Raw genomic sequence first — 17,326 nt, 5'->3', positions numbered from 1 at the left:
TCGTGGAACATGTGGGAGACAACATGGGTATCCAGATCCCGCTGTTGGTTATTGGCCGGAGAGTTGTCTTGGTCATGTCTGCATGGTTCCCGAACCCGTAGGGTCTACACACTTAAGGTTCGATGACGCTAGGGTTATTAGGAAGACTTGTATGTGATTACCGAATGTTGTTCGGAGTCCCGGATGAGATCCCGGACGTCACGAGGAGTTCCGGAATGGTCCGGAGGTAAGGATTTATATATGGAAAGTTGTTGTTCGGGTTCCGAGAAAAGTTTGGTTTTTTCCGGTATTGTACCGGGAAGCTTCCGGAAGGTTCCGGAGGATTCCGGAGGGGTCCGGAGGTCCGGAAAATGTTCCACAACGTCCAATACAGCAGCATGGGCTGTAGGGGGGGGTGCCCTAACCTTAATGGGCCAAGGGCACCAGCCCCCCCAAGGCCCATGCGCATGGGAGAGGGGAAACCCTTAAGGGGAGGGCCTCCAGTTGACTTGGGAGGCACTCCTCCCCCCCTTGGCCGCCGCCCCCAACCCTAGATGAGATCTAGAGGGGCCGGCCCCCTCTCTCTCCCCACCTATATATAGTGGAGGGGTGGGAGGGCGGCCACACCCCTTGAACCTAGCGCAGCCCCTCCCCTCCAATACCTCTCCTCCTCCGCGTGAGCTTGGCGAAGACCTGCCGGAGAACTGCCACTCCATCACCACCACGCCGTCGTGCTGCTGTTAGACTCTCTTCCTCAACCTCTCCCTCCTCCTTGCTGGATCAAGGTGTGGGAGACGTCTCCGTTCCGTACGTGTGTTGAACGCGGAGGTGTCGTCCGTTCGGCGCTAGGATCATCGGTGATTTGGATCACGACGAGTACGACTCCATCAACCCCGTTCACTTGAACGCTTCCGCTTAGCGATCTACAAGGGTATGCAGATGCACTCTCCTTCCCCTCGTTGCTAGATTACTCCATAGATTGATCTTGGTGATGCGTAGAAAATTTTAAATTTCTGCTACGATCCCCAACACCGGGTCCGAGCAGAGGTAGCAACACTAAGGGCGAGTACATGCCACCTGGGAGTGGCCGGAGAGGCCGCAGTTGAAGCACTTGACGAGGTCGGAGGAGCGGTCGTCGGGGAGGAGAGCGATCATAGTTGAGGCGGCGAGATCCCGGGAGGCGCCGTTGGCCGGGGCAGTGCCGTTTGCGCGCCCAAGACCGCGCTTCTTGCGCTTGCCACCGGGTCGGCCCCGTCCCGCCCCATTGCCGGCCGGGGAAGACTCGGCTCGCCTCGAGATGGCTGGTAGCGACGAACCGCGGCGGCATCGGGAGGGGGGCTGCTGCCCATGGGAGCGGCCAGGGGAACGAGCGCGGCCGCCCCAGGCCGAGGAGCGGCTGGCATCCCGACGGCGCGGAGGGGAAGGTGACCAGCGTCGAGCATCGCGCCGGTCTGCGGCCGGGAGGGGGCAAGCGGGAGCGGCCACATCGGTCCGCGCGAGGAGGAGATCGGCGTGAGGGGGCGTGGAGGTTGTCGTGGGCGGGAGATCGGTGGTCGCCATGGGAAGAGAGCTGTCGGCGGAGCTCGGACTCATGGCGAACCGCGTCGGGGGACGGGCGGGAGGAGTCGCGCCGCTCCTCCACATGGGAGGGTTCAGGGCGGCGGTAGTCGGGGCCTCGCTTGGGGCAGGTCCCAGCGTCGTGCCACTCGCGGGGCATGGGGGCCGGCGGCGAGTTCGGCGGCGATGGGGGAGGGAGCGAGGTGTTGGCGGCGGGGGTCGGGAGAGCGAGGGTTAGGGCACGGGGGAATGGGATGGGGCGAGGGAAGCCCGCAGGCGGCCAAATAGGCCTGATGGCCGGGCAGGCCGGCCCACCAGGACCGCAGCTAAGGCTGGTCCCGGAAGCGGAGCTGCCAGCACATGCCCATGGTCCAAATCCAGGCCCAACACTAGGGGGCCCACGACCGGGCGTCCCAGCCAGCGATACAGGGCAGCAGCGACTAGGGTTTCCCCTAGTGCTGCGGCCGCTACCGGCGCCGGTGAAGGGGCTCCAGTGTCCATGGGGCGACGACAAGGGTGGCTAGGCGAAAAACGAAGCGAGGAGGTGCCAAAATCCGCGATGAACGGCCGAAACGGCGAGGTGCGGGCGACCACCGGCGGAGATGACGCCGCCGGGAAGGTGGCAGGCCGACAGCCAGAGGCAGCTGCCGACGAGCGCCATGAGGACCGTGCACGACCCAGGTCAGACCGCCCCACGACGCCCCACGCCGGAGCTCGGCGGCGGCGAGCGGTTCACGACCCAAGGTCGGCCCTTTGGCCAGGCGTCGGGAGGAGGGGGAGCGATTTCGGCCGACGAGCATGGGGTGGGGAGGGGACTCCCCGATTCGGCGCATCGACCAGCGTCGGGCGCAGCACAGCCCGGCGAGCCGGAGGCGTGGGCCGGACGGTGGGACGGCCAGCGGCGGAATCATCATCCTCCGCCAAATCCGCCCAGCGCAGCGGCATCGTCTCCCCGGCGGGGGCGGCAGAGCACGGGGCGGGCGGCCCAGCGGCCAGCGTCCGCGGGGCGTCGGGAGGCGGGGGGGCGGCAGAGATGCCCGGAGCAGCACAGGGTGGCGGAGGCGACGGCGCAGGCGAGCCAGCCACGGCCAGCGCGGCGCCGCGGGAGGAGAGCACTAGAGCCATCTCCCTCACTCGTGGACCAGAATGACGCTCACCCATGATAACCCACAAGTATAGGGGATCGCAACAGTTTTCGAGGGTAAAGTATTTAACCCAAATTTATTGATTCGACACAAGGGGAGTCAAAGAATACTCTCAAGTATTAGCAGCTGAGTTGTCAATTCAACCACACCTGGAAACTTAATATCTGCAGCAAAGTATTTAGTAGCAAAGTAATATGATAATAGTGGTAATGGTAATAAAAGGTAACAGTAATAAAAACAATGTTTTTGGTATTTTGTAGTGATGATAGCAATAGCAACGGGAAAGTAAATAAGCGAAGAACAATATGTGGAAAGCTCGTAGGCAATGGATCGGTGATGGAGAATTATGCCGGATGCGGTTCATCATGTAACAGTCATAACCAAGGATGACATAGAACTAGCTCCAGTTCGTCAATATAATGTAGGCATGTATTCCGAATATAGTCATACGTGCTTATGGAAAAGAATTTGCATGACATCTTTTGTCCTACCCTCCCGTGGCAGCGGGGTCCTTACGGAAACTAAGGGATATTAAGGCGTCCTTTTAATAGAAAATCGGAACAAAGCATTAACACATAGTGAATACATGAACTCCTCAAACTACGGTCATCACCGGTAAGTATCCCGATTATTGTCACTTCGGGGTTAACGGATCATAACACATAATAGGTGACTATAGACTTGCAAGAGAGGATCAAGAACACTCATATATTGATGAAAACATAATAGGTTCAGATCTGAAATCATGGCACTCGGGCCCTAGTGACAAGCATTAAGCATAGCAAAGTCATAGCAACATCAATCTCAAAACATAGTGGACACTAGGGATCAAACCCTAACAAAACTAACTCGATTACATGATAGATCCCATCCAACCCATCACCATCCAGCAAGCCTATGATGGAATTACTCACGCACGGTGGTGAGCATCATGAAATTGGTGATGGAGGATGGTTGATGATGACGATGGCGATGGATTCCCCTCTCCGGAGCCCCGAACGGACTCTAGATCAGCCCTCCCGAAAGGTTTTAGGGCTTGGCGGCGGCTCCGTATCGTAAAACGCGATGATTTATTCTCCCTGATTTTTCTCTCCCCGAAACTCAATATATGGAGTTGGAGTTGGAGTCGGAGAGGCAACAGGGGGCCCACGAGGTAGGGGGCACGCCCCCACCCTCGTGGGCAGGTGGTGGGCCCCCTGGCCTTCATCTTTTGCAGGTATTTTTCTTATTTTCTGAAAAGTGGCTCCATGAAGTTTCAGGTCATTTCGAGAACGTTTGCTCCTGCACATAAATAACACCATGGTAATTCTGCTGAAAACAATGTCAATCCGAGTTAATTCCATTCAAATCATGCAAGTTAGAGTCCAAAATAGGGGCAAAAGTGTTTGGAAAAGTAGATACGTTGAAGATGTATCAACCCACTGGCACATTAGTCGGGCAGTGTAGTTTGCCTGAGAGCGATTAACTTTTGTTTGGACTCAGGCATCTAGCTGATTGGACTGTTCGGGACTCGTGGTGACTTTGCAAGTCGCATGCAGTCGGATGTTAGGGTCCTTCAATCGGATTGCTCGACTAGATTTCTTCACTTAAACGGCAACCTTTCACTTTGGGCGGTAAACTTTTCACTTGGCCGACAACTTTTTTACTCGGACGACAACCTTCCACTCGACCGACAACTCTTTACTCGGGCGACAACTTTTCACTCAGATTTCTCGACTGAAAATTCTGTCTGATCTTGGTTTGCCTCCCCAGGTTGCATACGACCTTGGATTGAGACAATTTGTATGTCAAAATCTATCGGCTCGACGAGGCAAAAACTTTCATGTTGAACATATTTCGATTCGAGGCCATTTTGAGGTTCTGATTGCTCACACATTGCACACTCATCAATATGTGTCTGAGGTCGGGCGGCATATTTTGGTCCTAGTCGGTCCGGACCGTGTTGACTATAACTTTTGCTAATGAATTTGGATTGAGATGATTTATACATCAAAAATCAATCGCTTTGACGAGACAAAGACAACTCATGTAGAGTAATCCTTCACCTGAGGTCGTCTTGGAGGCGTAATCGGCCAAACAATGATCCGAACACGAAATATCAGAATTTTGAACACAATTTGGGCCCCTAAGATGAGGTCGGATGGTGATGATCCAAACATCAAAGTTGTTCAATTCGATGATACAAAACTTCTTCATGTTGAAAATCTTTTCATTTCAAGCCATCTTAATTGCGTTTTGTACCATGTCAAAATCTGGTGTCAACACATCGTTTGGTTGCGGTTGCCGAGGTAATAGCCGAAGAGCACGAGGCCCCATCGGCATTATGGCCACCACTCTTCCATCGGTACCGTCATTGTGGGGGTGCTCTAGAGGTCAAAGGAGTCGCGGGAGGCGACGCCGATGACCGCCACGTCGGCGAGCCGAGCCATGGCTAGGGTTAGCCGCAAGGGCACCTGCGGGTAGTACCCGCGAAGTAAACCCTTACAGCTGGGCCCAAAAACGACCGCCAAATCCTCAAAATTGAGCCTCAATTGATTCCTAGGAGTTTTACCTCTAGGGAGCTTGATTTAAAAAATTACTAGGGATTCTGAACCATATGGCTTCTTCGGATGGAGATCAAAGGGGGAAGCCCTTCTTTCAGTCCGAAAAAGAAAGTGTCAACCTGAAAACTGTGCTCCTCTCCTGCAGCTCTTGTATCTATCTTTTTCTGTGGTTTGAAACTGAATCTATCTTGTGCTGATCTCATACCATCTCCCATAACTTGTAGAGAAAATTCCTTATATAACACTATTTTAAATATTGTTGCCCTACTTGCCACTAGAAAAAAAATTCTTCTATATCTAACATCATGTGTAAATTTTATTCCATTTATAATACTTTCATCCATTTTAAGCCTTTAACGGTGTTAAATGACACCTGAAAAGATCTATTTACTCCTCATGGAATATGTGACCAAAATTTTACATGATAGTTTAGCTTCGCTATGCGACTCTGTCTGAATAGTGTTCAATGTGATTTCGTACCAACGAGAAGTTAACTTTTAAAGATTTTTCTAAAATGCAGAATATACAGGGAAGGAAACATGCATCAGTACATGCATGCGCTAGCTCATTATTTAATTAGCTTTGCACATCCATACATATTAGGTTGCTCACGTACTCTTATGTGCTACTTCCTCTTTTTCTAAATATAAGTTTTTTAAAGATTCCAATAAAAGACTACATACAAAGCAAAATAAATAAATGTACACTTTAAAAATATATATATACATCTATATGTAGTTTGTATTGAAATCTTTAGAAAGATTTATATTTAGAAATGATGGGAGTAGTATCGGCATGCATCTACGGGCTCGTAGTTCATCAGTGCCAGCAACCATACGTAAGCCCAGCGCCTGCAAAAGAATGGCCGGCATGAGGACATAACAAAGTTTAACAACACGCAAATGGAAACACAAAGTATTCGGATCCTGCAATGATCGGCACCTGCATGGATGGTGTCAGGAACAAAGCCGTGGGCCGTGCCCGAGGGCGTGCGTCTTCATCAGCGGCGTCAGCCCCGGCCCAAGTCGTAAGCGTCGGCCACGAACCGGCTCCATGGCCTTGTGCCGCGCCGGGTTCATTCCTCCGCGCAGCTTCTCACGCATGAAGGGGGAAGACAAGCCCGCTGAAACTAGACCCGCCGCCGGTGCAGCTGAGCCGATGACGACAGTAAGGAAAGAGAAGAGACGGAGGAGGAGCCGGACTCGGACTATCGCACCGTCCCGATTCGAGGCAGCTGGAGCCCAACCGGTACGGGGTTCTAGCCTACTCTAAGGGTATCCTGCCTGCCATGAACAAGGATCGCCAAGTCACCGCTGAAGCTCCGAGCGTGGGAGAGATGCCGCAGCCCCAAAGAATCGCCGGGGTGCCGCCGCCCCAAAGAACGCCTTGGAGGAATTTCTTGGGCGATCTGCAGGTACGCAAACAGGAGATCCAAATCCGATAGATCTTTCTGTTTTTTATTGGATCTGTATAGGGCACATCTAGATGTGACCTAAGTATTGCACATCTAAAAACTGACGTCATCATCATGATATAGCGAACTTACTTTTCCCCGTGGTTGTCGTTGTCGTTTGTCGTTCTTTTGGGCTCGTTGCTTGTTTCGGGTTGACAACTGGGCTTCGTTTTCTGTTGTCCAAACAATTGGGCGGGCCCGGAAAACAAAAAGGTGGACATAACTGGGCTTTAGATCTGGGCCTGTACAGCTACTGGGCGGCCGATCGGGCGGGGAGCTTGATCAGCATACGCGTACACGATGGATGGAGGGGCCATAGGCCATATGCATGAATCGTCTCGTCTCGGACTTGGACACCAGTTTGTACCAGGTTTTTGACGAGCAGCCGCCGTCCGCCCTGGAAAGAAGGATGACGACGACGACGACCGTACTCGAATTAGAGGTCGAACACAAGTTACTGCTCATCGATCTTAACGGTGGCCGGCGATCCAACCAACCAGGAGCAGCACATCGATCTTAACGGTGGGTGGCGACCCAATTAAGCAGGAGCAGCACATCGGAACAGCGGCGGCGCATGCTGGGCAGCGATCGAGCTCCTTAATTAATTCGAACCAAGCAGGGAACTGCATGTAATGGACGAGAATTGAAAAGAAGATGAGATTTTGCTGGCAAATGAAGGAAACGAGCTGTCTCTCTGTCGTCGTGGATCCAATCGAACAAAGAAATGAAAGAACTCAGCTACTGGGCCTCCCCTCCAGGGGCAACTACGAACTTATGAAAAACCACAGTTGCGAGTAGAGCATTTGAAGTGCAACTAGGGCGGCTACTAAAAAGCGCCTAAGGAAAAGTCCAGTTACAGGTCAAGTGTTGATATGCAACTCAAGGAAAACTACAAACAATCCTGACGAGTCAAGGGGCTGACTTGCAACTCGGACAACTACGAACATCTAAAAAAATCCCAGTTGTGTGCCGATAGTTGACATGCACTGGGTCGGGGCCCCCGTCGGCGGTGCAACTACAAGGTCGGTCTATGGGAAACCACAGTTGCGTGCCGATAGTTGGCATGCAACTGGGTCGGGGCCCCCGTCTGGGGCACAACTACAAGGTCTATGGAAAACCACGGTTGTGAGTAGAGGATTGACTTGCAACTCGGGCGACTACAAAAACCGCCTAACAAAAAGCCAGTTGTGGGTCAAGTGTTGACATGTAAACTCGAGCAAAACTACAACGTCTATGTGAAACCGCAGTTGCGTGTCGATATATAGCTGGCATGCAACTGGGTCGGGGCCTCCGTCTATGGCGCAACTACAAGGTCTATGGGAAACCACGGTTGCGAGTAGAGGATTGACTTGCAACTCGGGCGACTACAAAAACCGCCTAAGGAAAAGACAGTTGCGGGTCAAGTGTCGACATGCAACTCGAGCAAAACTACAAAAAACAAAATCTTGACGAGTCGAGGGGCTAACTTGCAACTCAGACAACTACGAAAACCTACAAAAAAATCCCAGTTGCGTGTCGATAGTTGGCATGCAGCTGGTTCGGGCCCCCCGTCGGGGGTGCAACTAGAAGGTCTATGGAAAACTATAGTTGCGAGTTAGAAGATTAACTTGCAACTAGGAGGACTAAAAAAACCGCCCAAGGAAAAGCCCGGTTGCGGGTCAAGTGTTGGCATGCAACTCGACAAGCCTACGAAAAACCTAGTTGAGGAAACATGGTTGCGAGTTAGAGGATTAACTTGCAACTAGGACGACTACAAAAAAACCACCCAAGGAAAAGCCCAGTTGCGGGTCAAGTGTTGACATGCAAACTCGACAAGCCTACGAAAAACCTAGTTGAGGAAACACAGTTGCGAGTTAGAGGATTAACTTGCAACTAGGACGACTACAAAAAAACCGCCCAAGGAAAAGCGAGTTGCGAGTCAAGTGTTCACATGCAACTCGAGCAAAACTACAAAAACAAAATCCCGACGAGTTGAGGGGCTGACTTGCAACTCGGACAACTACCAAAACCTACAAAAAAATCCCAGTTGTGTGTCGATAGTTGTCATGCAGCTGGGTCGGGCCCCCCGTCGAGGGGGGGCATCTAGAAGGTCTATGGGAAACCACAGTTGCGAGTTAGAGGATTAACTTGCAACTAGGAGGACTACAAAAAAAGCCCAAGGAAAAGCCCAGTTGCGGGTCAAGTGTTGGCATGCAACTCGACAAGCCTACAAAAAACCTAGTAGAGGAAACACGGTTGCGAGTTAGAGGATTAACTTGCAATTAGGAGGACTTTAAAAAAACTGCCCAAGGAAAAGCCCGGTTGCGGGTCAAGTGTTGGCATGCAAACTCGACAAGCCTACGAAAAATCTAGTTGAGGAAACACGGTTGCAAGTTAGAGGATTAACCTGCAACTAGGACGACTACGAAAAACCCGCCCAAGGAAAAGCCCAGTTGCGGGTCAAGTGTTGATATGCAAACTCGACAAGCCTACGAAAAACCTAGTTGAGGAAATACAGTTGCGAGTTAGACGATTAACTTGCAACTAGGACGACTACAAAAAACCGCCCAAGGAAAAGCCAGTTGCGGGTCAAGTGTTGACATGCAACTCGAGCAAAACTACAAAAACAAAATCCCGACGAGTCGAGGGGCTGGCTTGCAACTCGGACAACTACGAAAACCTACAAAAAAAATCCCAGTTGCGTGCCGATAGTTGACATGCAACTGGGTCGGGGCCCCCGTCGGGGGTGTAACTACAAGGTCTATGGGAAACAAGAGTTGCGAGTTAGAGGATTAACTTGCAACTAGGACAACTACAAAAAAAACGTCCAAGGAAAAGCCCAGTTGCGGGTCAAGTGTTGGCATGTAACTCGACAAGCCTACGAAAAACCTAGTTGAGGAAACACGGTTGTGAGTTAGAGGATTAACTTGCAACTAGGAGGACTACAAAAAAACTGCTCAAGGAAAAGCCCGGTTGCGGGTCAAGTGTTGGCATACAAACTCAACAACCCTACGGAAAACCTAGTTGAGGAAACACGGTTGCAAGTTAGAGGATTAACTTGCAACTAGGACGACTACAAAAAAACCGCCCAAGGAAAAGCTCAGTTGCAGGTCAAGTGTTGGCATGCAAACTCGACAAGCCTACGAAAAACCTAGTTGAGGAAACACAGTTGCGAGTTAGAGGATTAACTTGCAACTAGGACGACTACCAAAAACCGCCCAAGGAAAAGCCAGTTGCGGGTCGAGTGTTGACATGCAACTCGAGCAAAACTACAAAAACAAAATCCCGGCGAGTCGAGGGGCTGGCTTACAACTTGGACAACTACGAAAAACCTACAAAAATCCCAGTTGTGTGCCGATAGTTGACATGCAACTGGGTCGGGGCCCCCGTTGGGGGTGCAACTACAAGGTCTACGGGAAACAAGAGTTGTGAGTTAGAGGATTAACTTGCAACTAGGACAACTACAAAAAAACGCCCAAGAAAAAAGCCCAGTTGCGGGTCAAGTGTTGACATGCAAACTTGAAAAGCCTATGAAAAACGTAGTTGAGGAAACACAGTTGCGAGTTAGAGGATGAACTTGCAACTAGGACGACTACAAAAAACCGCCTAAGGAAAAGCCCAGTTGCGGGTCAAGTGTTGACATGTAACTCGAGAAAAACTACATAACAACAAAATCCTAATGAGTCGAGGGACTGACTTGCAACTCGGACAACCACGAAAACCTACAGAAAACATCCCAGTTGCGTGCCGGATATTTGACATGCAACTGGATCGGGGCCCCCGTCGGGGGTGCAACTACAAGGTCTATGGGAAACCACAGTTGCGAGTTAGATGATTAATTTGCAACTAGGACAACTACAAAAAAACCGCCCAAGGAAAAACCCGGTTGTGGGTCAAGTGTTGACATGCAAACTCAACAACCCTACGAAAAATCTAGTTGAGGAAACACGGTTGCGAGTTAGAGGATTAACTTGTAACTAGGACGACTACAAAAAAACCCGCCCAAGGAAAAGCCAGTCGCGGATCAGTGTTGACATGCAAGTTGAGCAAAACTACAAAAACAAAATCCCGATGAGTCAAGGGGCTAACTTGCAACTCGGACAACTATGAAAACCTATAAAAATAAAATCCCAGTTGCGTGCCGATAGTTGACATGCAACTCGAGCAAAACTACAAAAACAAATATTGACGAGTCGAGGGGCTAACTTGCAACTCAGACAACTATGAAAACAAAAAAAATCCCAATTGCGTACCGCCATTAAATCCTCGCTAAACAAACTGGTCAAAATCTGCCACACATACTGATGGGGAAAACAAAAAGAAAAGAAGTCCCCATCCCCCCTCTACCAAAAAATACACAAACGCCCTAACAGTAGTAACATCAATCTACGCATTTAGGTGCGTGCATGCACTGAACCCATGGATAAACAAACGAAAAAGGGAAAAGAACAGAAAAATGGACTGGATTTGTCGTTGCCTGCAACAACGCCCTTTCTTTTCAAAATCCAACAGGGCCCTTCTTGAATAGGGAGCGAGTGGACTGACGAAAGGAACTTTCCGGACGAAATTATAACGCGAGCAGCTCGCCCCCTCTCCTTCCCATCGGAAAAAGAAAACGGAGGCCCATAGAGTAGTCCGCGACCCCAGACAACCACGAGAAAAGCCCACACGTGGGATGGCAGCCCACACCCGCAGGAAAAACTGGTTCGCGCGCGACGGAGCGGCCCGACCGAGCGAAAACACGAATCTTAGCGCGTTTACATCGTACGGTTATAGACTTAGATGTGCGATACCTAAAGCACATCTAGATGAGCTTTAGCAGATTTGTTTTTTATTCGATCTTTTCTTGGCGAAAGAGGGTTAGCACGTATAGGTGCGCCTAGTTATTACACATCTAAGCTACTCAATCAAACTATGAAAGAAAAGAAAAAAAATTGCACAAATCTTCTTGTAATAAAATAACATGGGACTTAGATGTGCAATACTTAGAACATATCTAGATGCGCTTTAGCAAAACTGAAAGAATTTTTAGTAGATTTAAATGAAAACATTCATTGTTCTCGCTTGTTTACAGAGGCGCATCGACCTCTCAGGATTCCGGGGGCTGATCGACGTCGCCAGGCGTCCAGACCAGGCCATCAACAAGGTGAAGGAGGCACCACGGGGGCTCCCGGAGCTGATCGACGTCGTCCGTTCCTCAGGAGATTCCGGCCCTGTAAACCTCATCACCCGCGCTAGGCTGATTGCCTGTGCGGCGCCGCCGTCACATGCCGCAGCAGCTGCCACCGCCTAAGTGGTCCCTCAAGGATAGCTTGTCCGATTGCCTCGTGGAGATTTTCGAGGTATCTGTCAACTTCCCTCTCCGCGGCCATGTATGGGCCTTCGGTAGCATTCACACCACTCGCAGGGTCATCTGCCGGAGCAAAAACGCCAAGGAGTTCTACTCACGAAGAGCAAAATGGGCAAGAGACAATCCCGGAGCCGAACTCGTAGATTTCAAGGTATGATCATCGTGCTACTACTAACTGTATATATCCCTCTCTCCTTGCTAGCCAGAGGACCCAATACGATACGATGCTCACACCTACCGCATGCATGCATGAATGCAGATGACCCTGCCTCCCAGCGGGCCAAACTGCTACAACTATGCCGAGTCTGGCGTTGGCTTTGGAGTGACGATCGCCCCAACCACGAAGAAAGCCACGGAGGAGCACGCCCGGGTGGTGGTGGACTGGTACTGCACGCCCATGTCCGACAGATGCAACACCATCTCCATCCGAACCAGCATGGGCGTCGTGGACATCCTCTGCGCGGTGATAAGCGGAGCCGTGGAACTCACCATGTGTGTCGGTCTGTGCATACCCACGGAGCTATGCACGGGTCTCTACGGCCGCACCACCGCGCGCACGGACATATATGAGCCTGAGATCACGGTGTTCAACAGAGGTGTCAAGTCGGCCATAAACCCTTTACGGCATGTTGCCCGTCCACTGCCAGACTTTCTGTCCGCTGAATCATACCGCCATGTAACCCTTCCGTTGGGGCGGACTGTCCTCGCACTGCCGATTCAAGCGTCGCGCATAGTGTTCAACGGGGAGCTGGTGATAGGGGGATCTACAACCGTGAGTGTCCACCATTCCATCATTCTCGATGCTGAGGAAAGTGAGGATATTTGCAGCCCGTGGGTCAAGCACGAAAACTGCTATACTAGAGTGGCCCTGTCTATTAATTAGGTGGGCACGCTAGTGTACACACACATACATGGTGATCAGGTATGTCCGTAGATGGGTCATCAAACTATGTGTGCTGCGTAGTAGAGTACGAAGGATCCACGTGCAAGCTTGAGCCACGTTTAATCACCGTGGATGATAACGCCTAAATAGTGTGTACCATGGAAGAAGATGGGGGCTATTTTTGACATTTTGAAACTGAGAATAAGGCCATCGGAATTGCTAATTCTCAGTCAGACGACCGGAGAGCTTTCAGATCGTTTCGTTATGATACGTACAACTGGGCCACGACACATGGCAGCGGCGAGCAAATTTTATTTGGAGCTTACGACGCTTAATATAGGCCTATCGATACGGGGCGCACAACCCCTCCTTTGTTAGGTTCTAAGTGGGCCACCGGCCCATGTTATCGGCTGTGTGTGTCAAACAGGAAATCGGGATTGCTAAATCTCAGTTGACTGAGACTTAATCAAGTCACAGTCGATGCTATATTCATGAGGTCTTACGTGGAGATTCGAGCAAAATTTTCTTTTTAATTTTTCTTTTACTTTCTTTTATACGCATGTTATGTTATCTAACCAAAAATTAGTTGAGTCTTAGTCGACTGAGATCTAGCCACACCCATAGAAAATCGTGTTTAAGCCTCTGTGGCTGGTAAGAGTGAGAACTAGGGTTTGATATTTGTTTTCCCTTTTTTTTCTTTCCCTTTTTGATCTCATTGTAAACGGAGGGCTTCATATTCTTGGCTCGGCGTGAGGGGTAAGCTTGACAGTAAAGGCGGCACTACACGCCTGAACTCTTACCTGCTCCTTGTGATATCTTCCTCCCAAGGCCTCGTTCGTGATCCAAGCCTATGCGTAGCGCGAGCAATGCTGCGTGGTTCGTAGCATGGGTGATAACGTTGTCAAATTCGACGCATCGAGCCGTTCTTTCCTTACAGCCTCGGAAACACGCGTTGCACCGGCCAGTGCGCAGCATTTGGTCTATTATTTAGCCGTGCGCTCGCTCTGCTTTCATCTATTCTTGCAGAAACAACACGCCGGGCCGACCCAGTTGCACCCATAGAAAAAAAAAAGAATCACACTGAGAAACAGCACACAAGCAATGCGTGTGCGCGGGCGGGGTGTGGGTGGGCGTTCGGTTGCTCGGCGCGACGGGAAAGAAATGGTAAGAAAAGCCAAGGCCTTCATTCCCACAGCGCGGCTCACGGTGCCCGCGGGTGCCATGCACGTTGGCCGTAGCAGCAGGAGGAAACTGGCGTCCCGGCTGGCAGGGCTCGTCCGTGTCCACGGCGCCGCCGCTCTCGGCTATCCGCCAAACCGACCAGCCAGTAGCCGCTGCCGCTTCAACTTTGAAGTTTGAACTTTGAAGGCGCTGCCAGCCAAACAGAGGGGCCCGTTAGCCGCGGCCGGTGCAAGAAAGAGGCAAGGCCGTCCCCGTCCTAGCCCTCCGTCGTCACGCCCTCAGAATCGAGCTCGTGGGATGTCCGTCCGTTCTTATCCATCCACACCACACTGGCCAGTGGCCACGGTCTTCAGTAAAAGATGGCAGTGGTATTTGGGGCGCCTTTGCTGGTTTCGACGAGGCGCCATCGCCCCACCGGCGGGCCACTAGCCTCGGCCGCCGAGAACCATCATGGCAAAAATATTGGTGCCAACCAGCCTAGGTAGCTGCTAGGTAGACGCCCGTCTACGGAAACATAGGGTTAATGTACTACGTTAAAAGACTTGGGACGAATACAAGAATCCAAAGCTTGCCCATGAAATGGTGCAATTGCTACTACTAGCTTTGGATCCGCTTTGATGGTTTCCCAATAGAAAGCAGCTTTGGGAAAAGCCAGTTCAAGGGCATGCAACTCCCCGGTGGTAACTTTTGGGAATGGGCATGGGCGATCCTTCGTCGCCAAGAAAACATGTGTTCTAAGACAAGTGTAATGTGGAGATGGTTGAGTGGTCTTTCTTTTTTATATGTACGTAATTCAACAGTTCCCGTAATGATTTAAGTGAAAAGAGAGTGTAAGTTTTATGCTAAGACAAGCACAATGTAGAAATGATTGAGAGGTCATTTTGAGTGGGCATAGCTCAACAAATCTCAGAATACTTAAGAGTGCAAATTTTGGCTCGTCCAAAGCGGAAATGTAGAATTCAATGTTGTTTCTTCGTTTTTCGAGTGTTATTTATGCACTTCCTCACTAAAAATACGCAATTTCAAATCCAATTCTCTTGTTTCTATTTATTTGCACCTACCACATCTTCGCGTGCATCAGATTACATGCGTCAAACTCAGGCAGTTGCTGTCATTGCAAAAGAAAAGAAAAGAAAGGGTAATCGCTGAGCCAAAACACTTGCTCTTTTGTTACAAAGGTCATTTGTTTGAAATGGAGGCAAAACACACATCGATGTTTCATACAAGAAAACTATGTTTATTCGAACAAATATGGCCAATCTAAACTTTATCGACTTGGGGAAATGAGGCACATCTCCTACCTCTGCTTCAAAAAGAAAGTTACTCTTTCAAAGCTTCCACTGCACAAAGTATAGCCAGCACATCATCTTTTTGATAAATTTCACTTGTTTAGTTTGTAAAAAGATCTAACATCCATATCCAAATATTAGGTTTCATATATCTATGCATCATTTGCATGCCGCTTTTTTTCTAGGGAAACATCATTTGCAGGTGCTCACTAATCAGCGTATCACACAAGACACAAGCTACTCCTTCAGAAGTTTCATGCTGCCTGTGTTATCTCAATCCAAACAAGATTATAGAGTCACTGACACGACACCCCAAAGACCAAACCGCTTCCGCCGATCACACCCCACCCCAGTCCAATCCAAAATCTCCTATAAAACGACCCCAAAGCCCTCTCACCAGCCACCACAGTCCACAGTCCACAGTCTACTGACCAACTAGTGTGCCGAGAATTCAGTGAGCCCGCTAGCTAGCTAGCTAGCCACCGCCATGGCTTCCCCTAAGCTTCTCCTCCTGCTGGCCACCCTCCTCCCGAGCTGCGGCCTCCTCGTCGCCGACTTCGCGCCGATGACCCTCACCGTGGTGAACAACTGCGCGTACCCGATCTGGCCGGGCATCCAGGGGAGCGCCGGCAGCGAGGTCCTGGAGGGGGGCGGCTTCTTCCTCCCGTCGCTCTCCCACCGCTCCTTCCCGGCGCCCGCCCACGCCTGGTCCGGCCGCGTCTGGGCGCGCACCGGCTGCGCGCCCTCCGCCGCCGGGGCCGGCCAGCTCCGCTGCGCCACGGGCGACTGCGGCGGGCGGCTCCAGTGCGGGGGCCTCGGCGGCGCGGCGCCCGCCACGCTGGCGCAGGTCTCCCTCCACCACGGCGGCGACGACCAGTCGTCCTACGGCGTGAGCGTGGTGGACGGCTTCAACGTGGGCCTCTCGGTCACCCCGCACGAGGGCCGCGGCAACTGCCCCGTCCTCGCCTGCCGCAAGGACCTCACGCAGACTTGCCCCGGCGAGCTGCAGGTGCGCGCCGGTGGCGGCGGCGTGGCCGCGTGCAAGAGCGGCTGCCTGGCGTTCGGCACCGACGAGCTGTGCTGCCGCGGCGCGTACAACAGCCCGGCCGCCTGCCGCCCCTCCAGGTACTCGGACTTCTTCAAGAGCGAGTGCCCGCAGGCCTTCACCTACGCGCACGACAGCCCCTCCCTCACCCACCAGTGCTCCGCGCCGCGCGAGCTCAAGGTCATCTTCTGCCACTAGACTGAGTGAGTCCAGCCAGGGCGGCGCTCGCCGTGCCGCCGCCGGCCGTCAGCAGCTATGTCTGGTCTGGGTCATCTCATCAGTCATGTGTGAGTGAGTGTTGGATTAGGCTTTGGAGACTGCCAGGCTGCCCGGGGTCCGGAGTGCTTGGTGTAGTTCGTGCTCTGTAGGCGTTCGCCACTCGTCTAGTAGTATCGTGTGCTGCTCTGATTCCAGTCTGAAATAACATGTTTAGATGGGCATTGATCGACAATGTTTTCAGCCACTTCTTGTGTGATTTGAGTTCAACTCCTTCAATTTTCCCTCTAGCAGCATGTGCAAGGCAGATGTGCTGCTTTCACTCCACTGCTCTGCACAGCATATAGTGCTACGGCGCTGAACTTGAACCGATTTTGACACGTTCCCAAACAAAAACTGAATCGATACCAACAAGCCAAGCCATGAACTCTGCACCGGGCACTCGAGCACAGCATACCCTGTTCGATTCGATGTCTCTCGTCTCTGCTTTTGGTAACCGGTGTCCACTCGTCATTTTCTCCGTTCAAGTTTCTCTGCGGTGTGGCCGTGTCCTTTTCGTCAGATCCTGGGATTGGCTTGTGTCTCTCTGCATCATGGCGCCTTTCGACTCGGCTTGGCTGAACGTAAAAACGTAAGCTCGTTGGTTTGTTTGTTTTCTACGTGAGATAAACGGAGTGCCATCCATGACTGAATAAATCACATCAG

General features: G+C 51.4%; 1 protein-coding gene across 1 annotated transcript; it reads left to right on the top strand.

Moving 5' to 3' along the window:
- Nucleotides 1-15,742: 15,742 nt before the first annotated feature.
- On the top strand, nucleotides 15,743-16,868 carry LOC125545244 (osmotin-like protein). The gene has a single exon (XM_048709136.2). The coding sequence runs from the start codon at nucleotides 15,848-15,850 to the stop codon at nucleotides 16,601-16,603; it is 756 nt and encodes a 251-aa protein (XP_048565093.1). The 5' UTR covers nucleotides 15,743-15,847; the 3' UTR covers nucleotides 16,604-16,868.
- Nucleotides 16,869-17,326: the final 458 nt, after the last annotated feature.

This window comes from Triticum urartu, chromosome 3A (genome assembly GCF_056163025.1).
Source record: "Triticum urartu cultivar PI428250 chromosome 3A, HENAU_Tu73, whole genome shotgun sequence".
In the NCBI taxonomy this organism is placed as follows: domain Eukaryota; kingdom Viridiplantae; phylum Streptophyta; class Magnoliopsida; order Poales; family Poaceae; genus Triticum; species Triticum urartu.
This window is presented reverse-complemented; position numbering and strand designations above follow the sequence as displayed.

Excerpts from the sequence above, each read along its gene's own strand:
- LOC125545244 (XM_048709136.2), top strand. The coding sequence starts at position 15,848 with ATGGCTTCCCCTAAGCTTCTCCTCCTGCTGGCCACCCTCCTCCCGAGC.